This window comes from Branchiostoma floridae, chromosome 11 (assembly GCF_000003815.2).
Source record: "Branchiostoma floridae strain S238N-H82 chromosome 11, Bfl_VNyyK, whole genome shotgun sequence".
Classification (NCBI taxonomy): domain Eukaryota; kingdom Metazoa; phylum Chordata; class Leptocardii; order Amphioxiformes; family Branchiostomatidae; genus Branchiostoma; species Branchiostoma floridae.
Window position 1 is genome coordinate 9,178,201 of NC_049989.1, and position 17,063 is coordinate 9,195,263.

At 39.6% G+C, this 17,063-nt stretch overlaps 2 protein-coding genes across 2 annotated transcripts; both read left to right on the forward strand.

The window, feature by feature from the left end:
• Positions 1-523: 523 nt before the first annotated feature.
• LOC118426003 (neuropeptide FF receptor 1-like) lies at positions 524-4,461 on the forward strand. Its single transcript, XM_035835209.1, has 3 exons — positions 524-823; positions 2,493-2,592; positions 3,240-4,461. Exons 1-3 carry the CDS (start codon positions 532-534, stop codon positions 3,940-3,942), a joined length of 1,095 nt encoding a protein of 364 aa, XP_035691102.1. The 5' UTR covers positions 524-531; the 3' UTR covers positions 3,943-4,461.
• Positions 4,462-13,202: 8,741 nt separating this feature from the next.
• Positions 13,203-16,772, forward strand: LOC118426183 (neuropeptide FF receptor 1-like). The gene is made up of 3 exons (XM_035835444.1): positions 13,203-13,509; positions 14,286-14,385; positions 15,290-16,772. Exons 1-3 carry the CDS (start codon positions 13,203-13,205, stop codon positions 15,975-15,977), a joined length of 1,095 nt encoding a protein of 364 aa, XP_035691337.1. The 3' UTR covers positions 15,978-16,772.
• Positions 16,773-17,063: the final 291 nt, after the last annotated feature.

The following is a 17,063-nucleotide window of genomic DNA, read 5'->3' on the forward strand; positions in this document are numbered from 1 at the left end:
CCCTTTGACGTGATATAACCTTTGGGCGTAATAATTATATTATATATTGGGAATAACAATAACGTTGTCAAGAGTCATGAGAGGAATTAAGTTCAACGGTTTGATGCCATGTGATTTAAGATGGTATGAGAATATCCTCGTTGCAGCCTTTCAGATCGGCGGTGTTTGTTCTTTTGGGAAGCGCTGATTCGCGATTTTCAACATGGGCTACGGTTCTCTATGCCGGGAGGATTTTTGCCGCAAATTATGATTAAAATCGACCTTGATCTTTGTCTTCCCAACATACCAAATATCTTCATAATCCATTAAGAGGTTCTTGAGATCTGCTGACTACAAATACCCGGAAACACACACACACACACACACACACACACACACACACACACACACACACACACACATACACACGTAAAACACTCAGAAAATATCTCCATTTTTCATGGAACATAAAATATGTCACTAATACTTTACCATTGATACTTCCAAATAGACTACATCGAGAGAGAGAGAGAGAGAGAGCAGCCTTGAAACATGGAGAAGGAAGCCGGCCCGCTCAACATGACATGGAACGACTCGTGGACAGCCGATGATTTCATCTTTGACAAATTCAAACAAGACACGATCGTTATCGTGATCTTCGTGCTCGCGTATCTCTCCATCTTACTGCTGTGCGTGGTGGGGAACCTGCTGGTCATAGTGGTGGTGGTTTGGAACAGGAACATGCGGACAGTTACCAACTTCTTCATCACCAACCTGGCCGTGGCCGATCTGCTGGTCGGAGTCTTCTGTTTGCCGTTCAACCTTGCGGATAACATATTGACAAGTAAGAGTTGTACCACTTTATATTTGACTATTATGTATTTTCCAACTTACTTAAAATGCGTATCCTTAATTAGAGACAAGTTACAGACACATTTGTGGGGCTGAAATGGAAACTGGAAAAACTCAATTTTGTAATAGAGTACGTACCCCTTCGCCCTCCATTTACATTAAAATTCATGGTTTTAATGTTTCATATTTGTACCACCCCCCCACGCCAAAAAAACATTTGCTTGTATTTGCAAAAATGCTAACAGTAACTGTTTCCATTGGCTTTGTCTCTGCAAACTTGTGGATCACATGAGCAACAAGATGCACATTTCATCCATCAGAGTCATAGTAGAAGAAATATGTTAATTCCTGAATATATTTATCGAGTCATTGGGGAATTGATCAGCCGACGTTTCAGTAAATTCCTGGCTACGTGAGGTCTGAATGGACTCTACTACGTCACGAGTTACCGAAACCGATCGGATAGATAAATACTGTTAAGTTGTATTTCGAATTCTCTGATAACCATAGACATAACAATTGGTCAGTTTTAACCCTCAAGCACCCGACCTTTTTTTGCGACTAAAATGACCGAGTGGGGTCCAAACGGACCCCAAAATGTTTTGTTCATAAAATCTCAGTATCATTTCTTATCGGCGATCATTGTATACACATTGCTTCATCAATGTAAGAGGAAGATTTTGAGATGTTAAGGTGTTGCTAATTCCAACTCATTATCATAATTTATGCAAAGTTCAGAAGGACCACGTTTTGCACTAAACCTATTCCGACCAGATAGGGGAATTTTGAGGCCCTCAGCAACATTTATGTCGCATAACTCATGAACGGCTAGAGCTAAAGCTACGAAACTTGGTAATTTATCACAAAATATTGTTTGCAAAAGTTTTTGGTCAATAAAGTAAGTTTATCATTTTTGGGGGTTGCCATGGCAACCATATTCTAACAGGCATATTTTTGCCAAAATTTGACAATTTCAATTTAAACAAGGTTTTCTTGGTAAATTACACCTGTTTTCTAACAACAATTAAATTCTATGAAATTCAATGTAATTTTCATGACTTAAAATTTATAATTTATGCTAATTTCATGACGTCATTCGTCAAAATCAAAGATGGCCGCCCTGATTAGGCAAATGACGTCATAATGTCGTCACATTACATGTTGATGACACAGAAATTTTTGTGATGATTTAGGTTTACTTTTTTATTATTGTCTGAAAGTTTGGTAGTCATACTGTAAGTGGTTAAGGAGTTAGCCTCCAAAGTTTGTTTTAAAAACTGCACATTTTTGCTGGGGTCCGTTTTGACCCCAGAGGGACTGAACACAAACTTTCTTTATAATTTCCACATTATTGTACCAATCTTTGCGAAAACTTAGGAGAAGGTATAAGACATATTGACTGACAAAGTCACGGAGGATTTTTTCTTCAGATCAAAAATGTTCAAATGGCACTTCAAAATGTACGCCTGGGGTCCAAATGGACCCCACTCGGGTGTTTGAGGGTTAAAAACGGTCTATATATAAATGGTTTTCTATCAGTGATGGGATCAATATTTCTTGCTAAATTTGTAAACAATACAACTGGCCTATTTTCCTGTAACAACGACCATGTCAGTAAACTGAACTCTCAACCAATAACTTGTCCATCTTCTTCCTGATAGGTTGGCCATTCGGCGAGGCCATGTGCAAGGTGTTCCTCTCCGTCCAGGTTCTATCGGTGTCTGCCTCTGTCTTCACACTCGTCGCCATTGCCGTGGACAGGTGAGATTTTCCGCAGCACACAGTGCACTAAAGATACTCTTAGCCTTACACTTGGGAAAGTCAATGACGGTAGGGGCAACCGCTGTGTGGGCAAGCGCCGACCACTATATATGTAGGTAGAATGATTGCCGTGAATGCGTGCCAGGGTTAGGTTGCTGGCGTTGGATATATCAGCTGCTCCTCTGTTCACACGGCATGCTTTGTCTCATGCACTTTGTTTATTGCCGAAAAATGTTGTTCAGTTCAATGAGAGTGCAAGGTAGCCAGTGATATGCACATTAGCTGGTGATATCATTTTATGAATGTAGTTATTACTTTCTTTCAAATTATTTACCATTGTGATCAGGATAGACAGTATATATTAGATGGAAATGAGGCGAATTAGCCCAGATGGGCACACACGCTCCTTAGAAAAAAAATTGAAAAATTTCGACATCAACTACAGCGACCTTCAATAGTAATAGGTATTGCAACTTAAAGTTCACTATACCGTTTTATCTCAGGTAAAGGTTCGGATACAATCAATAAAAAAACATTACCATACGCAATGTATACGCCATTGGATGAGACTAGTATATGAAGTACTGTATGTACCGCAAAGACAGACCCTAGGCCTGTTCATTCATTCTGTACTCTTTTCCCTTTAGATATTACGCAGTGGTTCACCCTACCAGCCCACGCCTCACCCAGACAGCGGTGCTGTATATCCTCGGCACCGTGTGGATCGTGGCGGCCGCTACATCTGCTCCCCAGGGCCTCGTCTTAACCAGCGTCACCTACGAAGGCGTTTACACGGCAGACGGACAGGTTCTCACCGCTTGTGAGGAGGTCTGGCCCGGCGACCACTTCAAAATAGGTTACTCGTTGGGCCTTTTCGCCATGTGCTATGTTTTCCCATTGTTCATTATTGCCTTGTTGTATGTAAAGGTAGGCCTAACGATCTGGAACAGATCGAAACCAGGAAACAATCAGAGTAGAACACTGTTGAACACTGTGCAACATCTCGGGAATTCCGTGTCATACAGCTCCCATTCAAGCACCGTTGCTATCCACCGTGTCGTAATGCCACAATCTAGCTCCCCAGAAACACAGAAGAAACTCCACGTCATCCGAATGTTGCTAGTTGTTGTGGTCGTGTTTGCTTTATCCTGGCTCCCTCTCTACATCCTAACGATTGTTTCTGCCTTCGTCGAATTTACCGATGATGTGACCATTGTAACTTACCACTACGTTTTCCCGGTTGTACGTTGGATGGCATTTTTCAACTGTGGAGTGAACCCGATTATCTATGGTTATTACAATAAGAACTTCCAAAAAGGCTTCTACCAGCTTGTCAGGTCATCATCATGAGTTGATTCTTAAAAACCGCCTAAACGAACATTGCGCATGACGCGTAATCTTTATATTCAGTCTAACATTTCAACAAAAGAGTATCGAAACAGATGATTTTGCAACAGATGCTGAACCTGATACCGTTTTCAGGATGGTTGACCCAATGGTTCAAGTCAGCAGATCTTACAAATGTTAGTAACTGCCGATGGAAGTCGGTACCGTGCCCCGGGAAAATCGGAATTCTCTTGTGTAAGCTTAGAGTCCACGTATGCCATACATGCATAATTCTGAAGCGTAATAAAATTTAGTTAGAGTGTTTGCCCCAGAGTCAAGAGGCTATTACGTGGTTCAAACCCAAGAAATTCCCAATTGCTGTGCCCTTAGGAAAGACATTTAACATGAATTTCCGCCCTAATTTGACTAGGAATGCCCCTCGGATAGGACTTTTAAATGGAGGTCCCATGTTTGAGGAGAGGCATGCCTCGAGCACGCTTAAACACCCAAGACACTCATGGAAAATAGTGGGGTTCCTTACCGGTGTGAATGACTCATAACCTTAGCCACACTTGGTCATATACTGTCGGACTGATGTCATCAGAGCACTGAAAGGCCGCCATTACATAACCTTGCGATTTAGCGATTATTAACCCCGACAATTCAGTGCCTGCGAAGGAAAATTCGGCCCAGCTAAAAACAAACGAATGGTGCGGGATTTTTATTCTAGAATATTCGGGACGCCCCAGTGTTGAAGAATTACTTGTATATCCTTCTACTTATTGAATAAAATGTTCTGTTTTCATTTGTATTTTTTGCGCTTGTTTGTGGAAAGCATAACTCGAGAAGGTGCTGTGGTATCTTCACGATATTTTGCAGGTGTGTAGTGGTTTTAAAGAGGAAGGTCAAGTGCGAAAATGGTTTGCCTGGGTCTCAACTACGCTGCTTTGCGTTTGTCTGTGAACAAGATAAATCGAAATGTTGCAGATGGATTTCCATGATATTTAGTAGATGGGTAAGGGTGGCAAAAGGAAGGTCAAGTTCAATAATAGGCCTCCTAGCGGCGACTTGCGATTCTGCAGCGGCGCTTTAAATTTAGAGGTCAAATTTTCTACAAATGGCAGGTTCATGATTCTTAAGTGTCTTGGGGCAAGGAGTAAGCGGTGTAGCTTTGGGCCCCCTATAGCTAGCGGCTTGTTTTGAACTTCGGGGGCCAATGTTGGATAATTTAACCCTATCCAGTAGTTAAGCTATATCCGCCATCTTGGATTATCAATCTTGAATGTTTTAAGATACATTTCTTTTCAACATATAACGCTAAAACCCCATAAACGTTCACATGAATGTTTTCTGTAAGAAAATACCAAGTAATGATGAAGACTGGGTGAAAATAAGCTGGTTATACTTTTCATCATGATATTGTCGGCCATCTTGGATTTTGACCAATTACGTCATCTCATTAACATCATTTATGAATATTTAATTATAAATGTTCAACTAAGATGTGTTGGATATTAAAGATATATGAAAAGAAGTAATTAGTTTAGCAAGAAAATCTTAAAATCCTATTGTTTTAAAATTTGTGATTTTTGTAAAATTTGCCTTTCATTCAAAAACCCGTTGCCATGGCAAGACGAAAAAAAACCCTCTATTTTTGGTAAATTATTGCCAACAATATTCTAGGATAAGTCACCAAGTTTTGTGTTCTAGTACAAGCCATTTGGGAGATATACGACGTCAAAGTTGGCGACATAACTTAAAGGGGGTGTGGACTTGAGAAGTACCTGCTGTGGAAAAGAAGGTCAAGTTCGAAAATGGTTTACCTGGCATTTTACCTGCCATTTTCCTACGGCACTGCAGTAGAATGTTTGTGTGTTTGTGGACAACAATACCCGAAGTTAGATGGGATGGATAAAATGGAATTTTCAACAGCTACAAACACACGTTCCTTGCAGTCGTTTGTTTTTGGGGTAGGTACTCTTTTGCAATACATGAATGAGACCTAATATTAAATAAAGGCGTGATTATTTGGCGAAGAGATGTGTTCGTGGAACTCTAGTTAGACATATTCTTGTACTTTATGCAGTGTATTCATAGGGTTATCTCTAGAACAAAGTGGCTGGAAATTTGATCTACCTGAAACAGAAAATATACGATTGTATTGCTGACCTGTACATGTACATGATAGTTGTCGTAACTCAAGTGGATTGTCCAGAAGTTTCGTTAACTTACAACTTTCTTCTGGTCTGAATTACTCTCTGGTGGTAGGTGGACTAAATGTATTATTATTTTGTGTTGGAAAAGATGCATTCTCTATGAAACGTATGCTGATATTTATGTTGTTAAACAAAACGCTCAAATGACTGTCTTCGTGTTTATGAGTAAAAGTGAACTCATGTAAACAAAACGCTCAAACAACTGTCTTTTAATATGTGAACTAATGTATTTATCCAAGAACGTAACGTTAGGGGCACCTCGGTTCTAGGCTAGGTATCTATCTATATTATGTTTTCTACACAAGAATTGAAGACGCTAGTGTATCACAGTATCCAACTTTCTTGAATACCATAAGAAGAAACATTTGCAAAGGCAAATATCTTATTTCTTACAGAACTTTAGTAGACTTTTTTGTTAGTTCAGCCCAATGACCATTTTCTATCATTTATAGACCTTAGGACCAATTGTATAAATGATAGTCCAGACTCATCATGATGATATATTGATACTTATGCGGATAATTATGCTTATTCATAGAGATTCATGTAGGTAGTTCATCGTATACACCTGTTTGTTCAGATATATAGTTGTAATAGACCTTATGAAAGTCGAGGTACTTTTATTGTGTCTAAAAGATCATCAATATCATTCTATTGAAATATCTCATGACATTTTTGTAGATGATTAGCATATTTGTTTTTTCTTTCGTTACAGATACCATGGGTGAGGCCATATGTAGATTTGATTACATGAACGACATTCGAGCTCCAATCATTCTTCAAAATTAAAACGCCTTCGGTCATGCTGTAACTCATAAAAAACAGCTGCCGGAGATTGCAATAATGCCAATATGGAGCGGAAAATGATACTAATGTCATAGCATGCCAACATTAATCCCTGGGCGAAGAAGAAAAATGTAAAAGAACAAAAATGAAGAATGTTTTGCTCGGTATACCATATTCTGTGTATTTACTCGTATATTCAACCTTCCTTACCACATAGATTTCATAATGAAGAAAACTTTTTTGCCAAACTTTTTTCTATTCGCAAGCTCGTATTAGATTTGTAATGAACAGGGGATGTCATCCATATAATCAAATCAACATGGCCTTGATGATGCAAACGTGCTTAAAGATTCGTCAGTAATACTAAAATTTCATTGTTAAGAATATTTGTGTTTGTTTGTAACATACGACACCGAGCATCCCGATGTGTCTCTTTTTTTATCTTATTGGCAGGGAAGCATACTTGCCATCAATGTACCGAGCACAACAGAGACTTAGAGCGACGTTAAGTTACTTTGATATTAGATGTCCATTGTTGGTGTGCATATGCGCATAACCTGTTCTTACGGATTCCATATAACTTTGTATTGCAATAGTGATAATTTATTTGATGTATACATATTTATGGACATAATAAAGTACATTTAACAATATGTTCACGCATTGTGTGCTTACTGAATTAAGAAGTTTTTAGACATTAACTTGAAGATCCTTTTAATCATTTTTTCATGCCGATCTAAAGAGCCCTTGGTACGTTTCCTTTAACATCCAAAAAGTCACACATCAGGACCGTTAACCATTAATACTGCAAACTATTTTCCGTGTAAAATGAACTTAACGCAGTTCTAACAGCACATGCGGTATTTTTTGTTCTTTTAAATCGTGTTCAGCTATCCAAAAGAGACTGTCAAGGTTGACGTTTTGAAATCCGTGTAAGCCTTACTTTTGCTGTCCATTGGTGCTGGCACGTGCGTTATGTAAAGTAAAGTGAAGATGACGAGTTGACATCAAGACAATAACTAATAAGGTCTTTTTGCTGTTGATCGCTGATGACGCACACGCATTGAGGTGCGCACGCTGAGTGCCATGGGAACGCCGGCTAACGGACGTTACAAGGACGTCACCGACGTCTCCACGACGTTACAATAACAATTAGGACGCCATTGACTAGAATTTCTGAATTTCTCAACCATATAAAGAGAGTATCACGTGTCTTTCTGTACCGAGCAACCATACTCTGGAACTCCTTGCCATCTGACATCAAGTCACTGTGTAAACTGTCCAGTTTTAAGTTCATGATCTCAGATATTGTTACTTAGACCTTTGACCTCCAGCTTTTTAAAATGTTGTAGATAGACACTGTGCTTTTATTGTCAATAGTTCGATTGTTGATACTCTGATTGAAATGTTGCACTTTGTACTTTTTAATGTATGTAGTTTACTAATGTTGGGTACTATTGGACGAAAAGGTTTCGTAAGCAAATGAAATGAATAGATGAGTTAACACGATCTGCGCAGCGTTACTGTGTGACACAAAATCTTGTAAGATCTTGGTTCGTAGTTTTTTTACGATTCGGGGCTGATTTGACTGTCTGAATATGGCAATGAAGGTCAGGATTTCGTCTTTATACTGAGTAAAATGGAAAAAATCGCAAGGATACGTTGTCCAAGAGCTCCAGTGGCGCTAAAACACAACACACAGAGAACGTAACGTTATGGTCTAGGTACTAGTAATCAGGCGACGAAGCCGCATTACCGCTATCGCGCATTAATATCAGGAAGTATTGGCTTCACCACGGAATCTGAGCCACCAGATAACGCTACGAAAAACGGACTGTTTGGGAAATATAAAAGATTCTACACTGTTAAAGCTGTAGCCGTAAATTAAAGAGCCGAAATGAAGATGAAAACCTGTAATTTTCGTCTTATTTTCACGAACCACTTTCACGTAACCAAGAAAAGAAATGCCACACTGGAACTCGAAATCTGCCCCACCCCTTCTCCCGCGCGTTTTCAATCATGGACGCTTAACTCGGGGTAACCGTTAAAAAACACCAATAAGAGCCAAGTGCCAGAGTCACTATGGAAACATGAAAAATGACGCTTTTTGCACGAGAGGTCATGACCTCCATCTGGGTCAATTCTTTAATGAATAAATGAATAAAGGTCTCCTTCGCAGTTATTACTTCTGGCAGTGCTGAGGGGTGGGGGGTGAGGCTCAAACTCCCATCTTCACGAATTTGAGATTTATAAGCCAATGTTGAAAATCACGAACTAGCGCCCCCCCCCCAAAAAAAAATAAAAGCCACCGTCGCTACAAGTCTGCGGTGGAGGATACAAACATAGGCTTTCACTCGATTACGATGGCGTTATATTCTCCTCCGCCTTTATTTGGAGATTTGATACAAAAAGAACGTAAAAATGACGTTGTGGTGCCACGTGTGCCTAAGATGATGTTTGTTGTATTACTGATATCACATTATCAGTATACATGTACACATTTCGTGCTGCCGATCCTGTTGATATTGTATACGTTGATATGTATTTTCTCTTTATTTTGTCCGGAGTTTTATGCGAGTCTGCATTGACAGATGGTCAATTTTCCCAGTTCACTGTCATTCGCAAAGACTTCATTCCATGTGTGATTTTGCCATGTTCTCAAGCATTCTGTTCTCTCTTAGAAAGTATGTCAAGTGATAGCCACATGTTTGTAGCATCTGCCCCGGACACATTTCTTTACAAAGTTTCCTTAATTGTCCAATCTTTGCATCTTTTGGCCTGGCATGGATAGCGACCAAGGTTATGGATGAAAAGTTTGTAGTTCGATGCTCAGGTACATTTTAGTCATGTAGGTATTGTTTGTACATGTACATGTGTGTTTATTACCAAGGCATCCCTCGGTATCAGTGATCAGTTGTTGAGAGGGTTACCCTGGTAAAGAAAACAAAACAGAATGAAAATAAGATGAAATGTGATCCACTTAGACGCCTTTTTACACAGTTAAGTCTGGTGGCACTTAGTAAACCTGGTCTTTAAGAATCGTTGTACGTTAGAGCTTACTCTTCTTGTATTGTGTGCAATAAAAATCTGATACGTGTCTGTTACCACATTTGTGTGTTGATTTTAATGTGTTTAACGTTAAGCGTCTAGAGTAGACAACAAATAAAATACTACAATATAGAGAGTACTAGATCATTGTTCATATAGACACGTATAATTGATCTTGACTGGTTATTATCAGATTGCTAACAGGAATATTGCAGTATTTGAGATGCTCAAATAATACCTGGCAATCATAGTAATTTATTGTAACTATCTGTACTTCAAATCACATTTTTGTCATATCCATCGGAGAGGCAATTTTTCATAAAATGAGAAACTAAAAGACTGTATGAAATTCTATATCTAGGCGTGTTTTGGAAACCATTTCTGTAAACAGACAGTGACACGTATACGTCAACGGACCCAGTCTGCCAATTAAAGATCACTACGTATCCAACGTGGGCGAGCTATGTTTGGCACTATATCTAAGGCGTCTCCTTACTTCTAACTCAGTGAAGATCTAAGCATTTGGTTTGACAAGACTTAGGTACAGGTATTGCACAAATCATCAACATTCGGCGTCAAATAATCGGTGAGTCAATGACTCTTTTCCTTCTTTTATAGCTAGAGACAAAAAGACATGTCCTACGGTGTATACGTTGCGCAATGTATCTAAGGCCATCTATATAGCAAAAGCTTGTAAAATCAGCCTGTCTTCACAGCAGGCGTCAACTTGGCTTTTTTGTTCTCTTTGTGCCAGATTGTGAATGCATATGTTATTATGAAAGATACCGCGACCGGCTTGCTAACTGACAAGTCATGTTGTCTATCCCGGCCGGGTACAATGTTGAACACACATTTCTATTTGTGCACAAAAAGGCGTAGTGCAATTTCTGTTGGTAAAATGTGCACTGAAGATTTAGAGTGCTACAGAAAACCTTTTTCTATGAAATAGCAAGTGAAATAGCCATTGAATTGGGGCTTATAATTCGTGAGAAGCAAATGGAACTGCTTTGGGTTATTTTTATTGTACATAATTGTTACTCTAAAAGCAGAGGTTAGGCTCCAGTTGTTTTTTCTTACGTTTTTTAGTCGTTTTTATCGGGCTTTCTATTTTGTGTTGTATCTTGAAGTCCGCCGTTTGGTTTTGACAAGATACAATACGAAAATAGAAAGCCCAATAAAAACGACTAAAAAAACAGCCGGAGCCTAACCTCTGCGTGGATAGTACGCAATTGTAACTTCTGTTTCTTCCATTTAAGTATTTCCAAAAGGTACTAAATATTTTACTACACCATTTGTAACGACCTTGTACTTTTAGACTTTAAGCACGGCTGATTACACAGGAATGCCTTGGAAGACAAAAGTGCTTAAAATCAATGTTCGGCAAAGATTTCTCTCCCAAATGTTATAAGACGAACATTTCATAAACATATATTTGCAAATGTGGTGTTTGAAGTAAGTTAGTAGCATACTAAGGAATATTCAAAGCATTCGTTAATACGTTGCCATGAAATCGTCAATGGTGTCCTTTTACCACAGGGCTATGACAGCTATTCATATGGCCAAACTGGCCTAAAGGTCTATTTCTTAGTGTAGCAACATTGAATTAGTAGTCATCAGTAGTTAAAAAGACTAACTATTTTGTTTCGCAACAGTCGGTGTAGGAAAGATCAGTGCCAACATTTAATGCGGCACTTTGGTTGTGTGATCATAACTAGGGCTGGGTACCGGTACAAAACCGGTTTTTCTCATTGGACCGGTCCAGAAAAACCGGACCTGAAAAAATTCAGACCGGATGTTGGACCGATTGGAAAATGAACTGATTATATGATCAGTCATTCACACGTTTTCGGGTGACCAGTCTAGGCAAATAACAAGAGCAAAGCAGAGTAGACTCTGTCATCTTTATCAACTTATACTCTACAGTCAATAGTACAGAGGTAGGTAAAACGCAAGTGGGAGTCGAATACCTCATAAAACAGATTTCTTTGTAGCAAAATGGACCATTGTTTTGAGTATCGTCCAGTCACAGTTTTCAAATAGAGAATCAGGTTCAGGTCAGGACCTGGACCTGATCCTCTGGACCTGAACCGGACCTGGACCTGAATTTTCTGTACCGGTACCCACCCCTAATCATAACGTTTAAAAATGAAACAGACAGGGCGCTGGTAAGTCATTTGTTTATTCATAATTTATCTGGAAAAGTTGGTAACGTGACGATGGCTTCACGATATTCAGTTGTCAGAAAAAATAACCCAGTATAAGGTATCACACAAGCTTAAACCTCAAACATGGAGAACGAAATAAGCCTTTCGGAATCCGCTGAAGTCTTCAACATGGCACAACGAGTGAAAAGCCTTCTCGGTTACTCTAAGCGTTAATACAACTTTTGAGTTCGAGCAACGCACTGTTTCTTTTTCAAGTACGCACGTGGACACATCACCACTGGCCACACTGACGGGCAGCTGTCAGAACAATCCCTTTGACGTGATATAACCTAATTTTGACGTAATGATTAAATGTTGGGAGTATCAATAACGTTGTCAGGTGTAGTGACAGGAGGCATGTTTGTGTAATCTTGCGGTGAGTTCACTGGCTGAAGTAACATAGGACGATATGATGAGAACCATAATTATCGCCGTGGTAGGAGCGTGTTTTGTACAAATGTGTGTGTGAGAGGAGGCGCGTTGCAGAGAGAATGTGTCAGAGATCTAGAGACAGGCAGGTACAGAGACAGAGAAGGATTTATGATTTATTTAAAGGTTAATGACCCACCCTATGATTTATACGGTGCAATACTTCGTGATCAATCCCCATAACCACCGAATAAACGACCGAGCGTAGCGCCGGTCGTTTATGAGGTGGTTATAGGAACCGACCAGGGATTATGTTTATGGCACCGTATATACACGGACAAAAAGCAGGTCATTCACCTTATTATCATATAAGATATAAAGACATTTTCATATGTAGACAAATCTAGCTGTGACGACTTCCAATGGCACATTTGCTCACTTCGTATTTGCAGTGGAATGGGTCCTTCTGATTGGTCGACGTAGCCTGACTAGTATATGATAATGTTCAATAACGTTTTATCATCCAAAAGGTGAGTTGATAAAGTCCTCAATTTTTTAACGTAACAGTTATTTGTAGATATATGTCCCTTCAATGCGGCCATATATATATTTTTTCTGATACTTTGAAATAGACTACATCGAGAGAGAGCAACCTTGAAACATGGAGACCGAAGCCCAACACGACAGCCCAGGCCCGCCCAACACGACATGGAACGACTCGTGGACAACCGAGGATTTCATCTTCGACAAATACAAACAAGACACGGTCGTTATCGTGATCTTCGTGCTCGCGTATCTCTCCATCTTACTGCTGTGCGTGGTGGGGAACCTGCTGGTCATAGTGGTGGTGGTTTGGAACAGGAACATGCGGACAGTAACCAACTTCTTCATCACCAACCTGGCCGTGGCCGATCTGCTGGTCGGAGTCTTCTGTTTGCCGTTCAACCTGGCAGACAGCATCATGACAAGTAAGAGGTCATCATTTTCTGGTAATCTCTGAATATTAGCGAAAATTGTTTAATCGTAGAGGCCACTGACCCGTTTTGAGATGAATAAATAAATAAATATATTGATACAGACGCCAAAAAGTTTGTTGTCTGTTCTCCGACGTAGCGCTGAAGAGCAGCGTTGTTAGAATAATTTTTTTCAAACGCCTTACAGAGATAACAGTTGATAACTGATGTCCAGCTTTTTCTAACAGGAAAGGCAGCGGGCTCTGGTACTTCAACATCATATAGCACTTTTACAGATATGCATTGTACAAGCTCAAGTAAATTATTAAACTTGTTAAAAAAAGAGCAAAACTAACTGCACATCCTTCCATCAACTGGTCAAAGCCCACTTCTATTAGTGTGAAATACCAGGAGTGTATTTGAATTTTATTATACGGATCAAAAATTTGTCAATTGTCGGCGTTCAGCCCAGAAAGGCTAGTGTCGGCAGATTTTAGCAATGGTTGATTGCGGAAACGGAAAATACGACGTTTTAGCACTGTCTGTTGATCACATTATTTTAGTTCAAAAAGTGATTCAGTCGAAAACCGTGTTAAATACTCACACGTGATAATGTTTGTCACAATGATATCACATTATTTCACCAGTAGACAATCTTTGTTCTCTTACTAGTGAAATAATGTGATAGAGGGTTGCTTTCATATTCTTTCACTAAGAGACACAATTTTTGGCTAGGGATAATTACAGGAGTCAAATACCGTACTTATCATCGTAACTATTTGTCTTCCTAGGTTGGCCATTCGGTGAAGCCATGTGCAAGGTGTTCCTCACAGTACGCGTTCTGTCAGTGTCTGCATCCGTCTTCACACTCGTCGCCATCGCCGTAGACAGGTAAACAATTTGTTTCTTTTGCTTGTTTTGCACAACCGTTATACCGCCTCATATGTCTATATGGCTGAACATACCAGGTTTGTGTTGAATACACTGCTTACCCAAAGTGGCCAGATTTAAGTGTATTTGATCCACTCACACCGGAAAGGATACTTTGTCTTCTCGGTACCAAACTTTCACGGTCTGAGAAAATTTAACTTGTTCTCGGAACTAAATGTTCACGGTTGCAGCAGGTGCGTGTAAAAAAGACTCTTGTATTATTGTTGTCAGTAATGATAAGTTCGCGTTACAGTCCTCACCGTGAAAACCGTGAACATAAAAGTACACTGAAAAAATCAGTAGTTACAGTACATACTGGGTTCTTTAATGTGCTGGAGGCTCTTCTCAAACACTGAACCTCCATGTCATATCGGAGGCCGTCCCTAACCAACATATGCTAAGCAGTTAAGTGAGGAAATTTGTATAAGTTGGTCAGATGTTAGATATATTACGTAATCTATGTGCTGAGAAAATTGTTAGCTATTTTCCTTATGCAACGACAAAGACTATTGTAACTGCCCAACACTAATGCAGGAATATAATAATAACGGCAACAATAAAGACCTGCCTTCAATGGAAAGATTATATTAACCATCGCTGAACAAGCAAGAAAACAAACGCACAAACAACAACAAAAACAGGAGCATTTGCCATCGTATGTTTTCTGTTAATTTTCAGATCGTTTGTCTATATTAATTCATTGTAGTTAATGTTACTCTGTTTATAACACATTTCTATATGTATTTTATATATGTGAGTTAGAGACAACGAGTAAAGGTGGTATCTAACATTTATTGTCTGTTCTGGTAGAAACTGGGATGGGTTTCTATATTGTTTGATTCTGATGAATTTCTTTTCCCTTTAGATATTACGCAGTGGTCCACCCTACCAGCCCACGCTTCACCCAGACAGCGGTGCTGTACATCCTCGGCACCGTGTGGATCGTGGCGGCCGCTACATCTGCTCCCCAGGGCCTCGTCTTAACCAGCGTCACCTACGAAGGCGTTTACACGGCAGACGGACAACTTCTCACCGCCTGTGAGGAGGTCTGGCCCGGTGACTACTACGTAGTGGGATACACATTCTGCCTCTTCACTCTTTGCTATGTCTTCCCTCTACTTACTATTGTTGCGCTGTACGTAAAGATAGGAATGTCGATTTGGAATAGATCCAAACCCGGAGCAAGCCGTGATAGGGGGAAAAGGAGCGAGCCTTCAGTATCATACAACACGCAGTCTGACACGGTGACCATACACTCGACACAATCAGCACAGGTCAGCCGTTTGGAGGAACAAAAGAAACTCCATGTTATCAGGATGCTTTTAGTTGTTGTTGTTGTATTCGCTTTGTCCTGGCTTCCTCTCTATTCCTTACTCTTTGCCTCCCTTTTTTCCAACTTTACTGACACCACAGCCGAGATTATGTACCGCTACGTCACGCCTATTGTAAAAGGGGTAGCTTTCATCAACTGTGGACTAAACCCAGTCATATATGGCTATTATAATAAGAACTTGCGAAAAGGCTTTTCTCAGCTTGTTAGATCCAAAAAATAAGTCAAAGCAGCATTCGTCTGTGCCAAGAGGAACATGTTTCTAAATGCTTCACACTGTAAAGTATGAAAGGTCTGAAATAGTTTTCCCAGGTCCAGCTAATTTAAGCAAATATATCTCCTCTGTCACAAAATAAAGTCCCTTTTATTGCACGGTTTTTACCATACGATTCCTATAGAGTACTAGTAATACGAATTAATACTGCGAATTACATTAAACAGCTTTTTTCATTCAGGTTGGCAAAGTGTGTCAGGCAATATCATTTTGATTATATTACATGGTTTCTGGCATAACATTTTGGAAATAAAATCATATTTAATATCATCATTGTCTGTCGACCCCTGGATGATGAAGGCGCAATTCCATGCACTACTGCAGACCACATCAGCCGGTCATGTACACTCTTACTCCTCGGCTGGCCCGGTATTAGAAAGAAACTTTCGGGAAGGTCAGCTCACCGTGTTTTTCCACGGGGCCTCTAGAAAATGTGTAAGAAAATAACCTCCTCACTCGCCCGAAGACAGTAACCTTAGTTACTAAACTGTACCCGTCTCTGTCTGAGTCTTGTAGACATCCGTGGAAGAGCACCGCAAGTGGTCTTTATGTGGGTGTTATTTCCAACTGGTGTTTTGTGCTTTGCGTAAGATTGAAATGTACGTTCCAAACGAGTTGGATAAGGTCCAGGTTTTTGAGCGCTATACATGTGAACTGGCTCAATTACTGTGCAAAAGATTTGTACTTGAAGGTTTTATCAATAGAGGAACTCCAGACCTTATCTGTTTATTACATGCATACCAGCTCGGCTATGGAATTCCTTATGCTGTTTGGAGTTTATGTAGAATCAATCTATTTATCGCATTGTCAACAACAGTCACAAATAAGGTAGAAAATAATTTTCATGAATAAATAGATTTAAATTGTATTTTTGAAATGATTGTTAACCCTTTAAATTGTTGAAATATATACATTAAAAAACTTCTAGCTCAATATTGCAACATTTCAAAGTGTTTCACCTCTGATTTCCTATCAGTGTACTAGAAAATATTTTAACATCTTTTGAAAAGTTTACTCCTAATGAACAGTAGATCT

Excerpts from the sequence above, each read along its gene's own strand:
- LOC118426003 (XM_035835209.1), top strand. The coding sequence starts at position 532 with ATGGAGAAGGAAGCCGGCCCGCTCAACATGACATGGAACGACTCGTGG. Across the intron at positions 824-2,492 it reads TGCGGATAACATATTGACAA|GTTGGCCATTCGGCGAGGCC; the intron begins GTAAGAGTTGTA and ends TCTTCCTGATAG. Across the intron at positions 2,593-3,239 it reads GTCGCCATTGCCGTGGACAG|ATATTACGCAGTGGTTCACC; the intron begins GTGAGATTTTCC and ends TTTTCCCTTTAG.
- LOC118426183 (XM_035835444.1), top strand. The coding sequence starts at position 13,203 with ATGGAGACCGAAGCCCAACACGACAGCCCAGGCCCGCCCAACACGACA. Across the intron at positions 13,510-14,285 it reads GGCAGACAGCATCATGACAA|GTTGGCCATTCGGTGAAGCC; the intron begins GTAAGAGGTCAT and ends TTGTCTTCCTAG. Across the intron at positions 14,386-15,289 it reads GTCGCCATCGCCGTAGACAG|ATATTACGCAGTGGTCCACC; the intron begins GTAAACAATTTG and ends TTTTCCCTTTAG.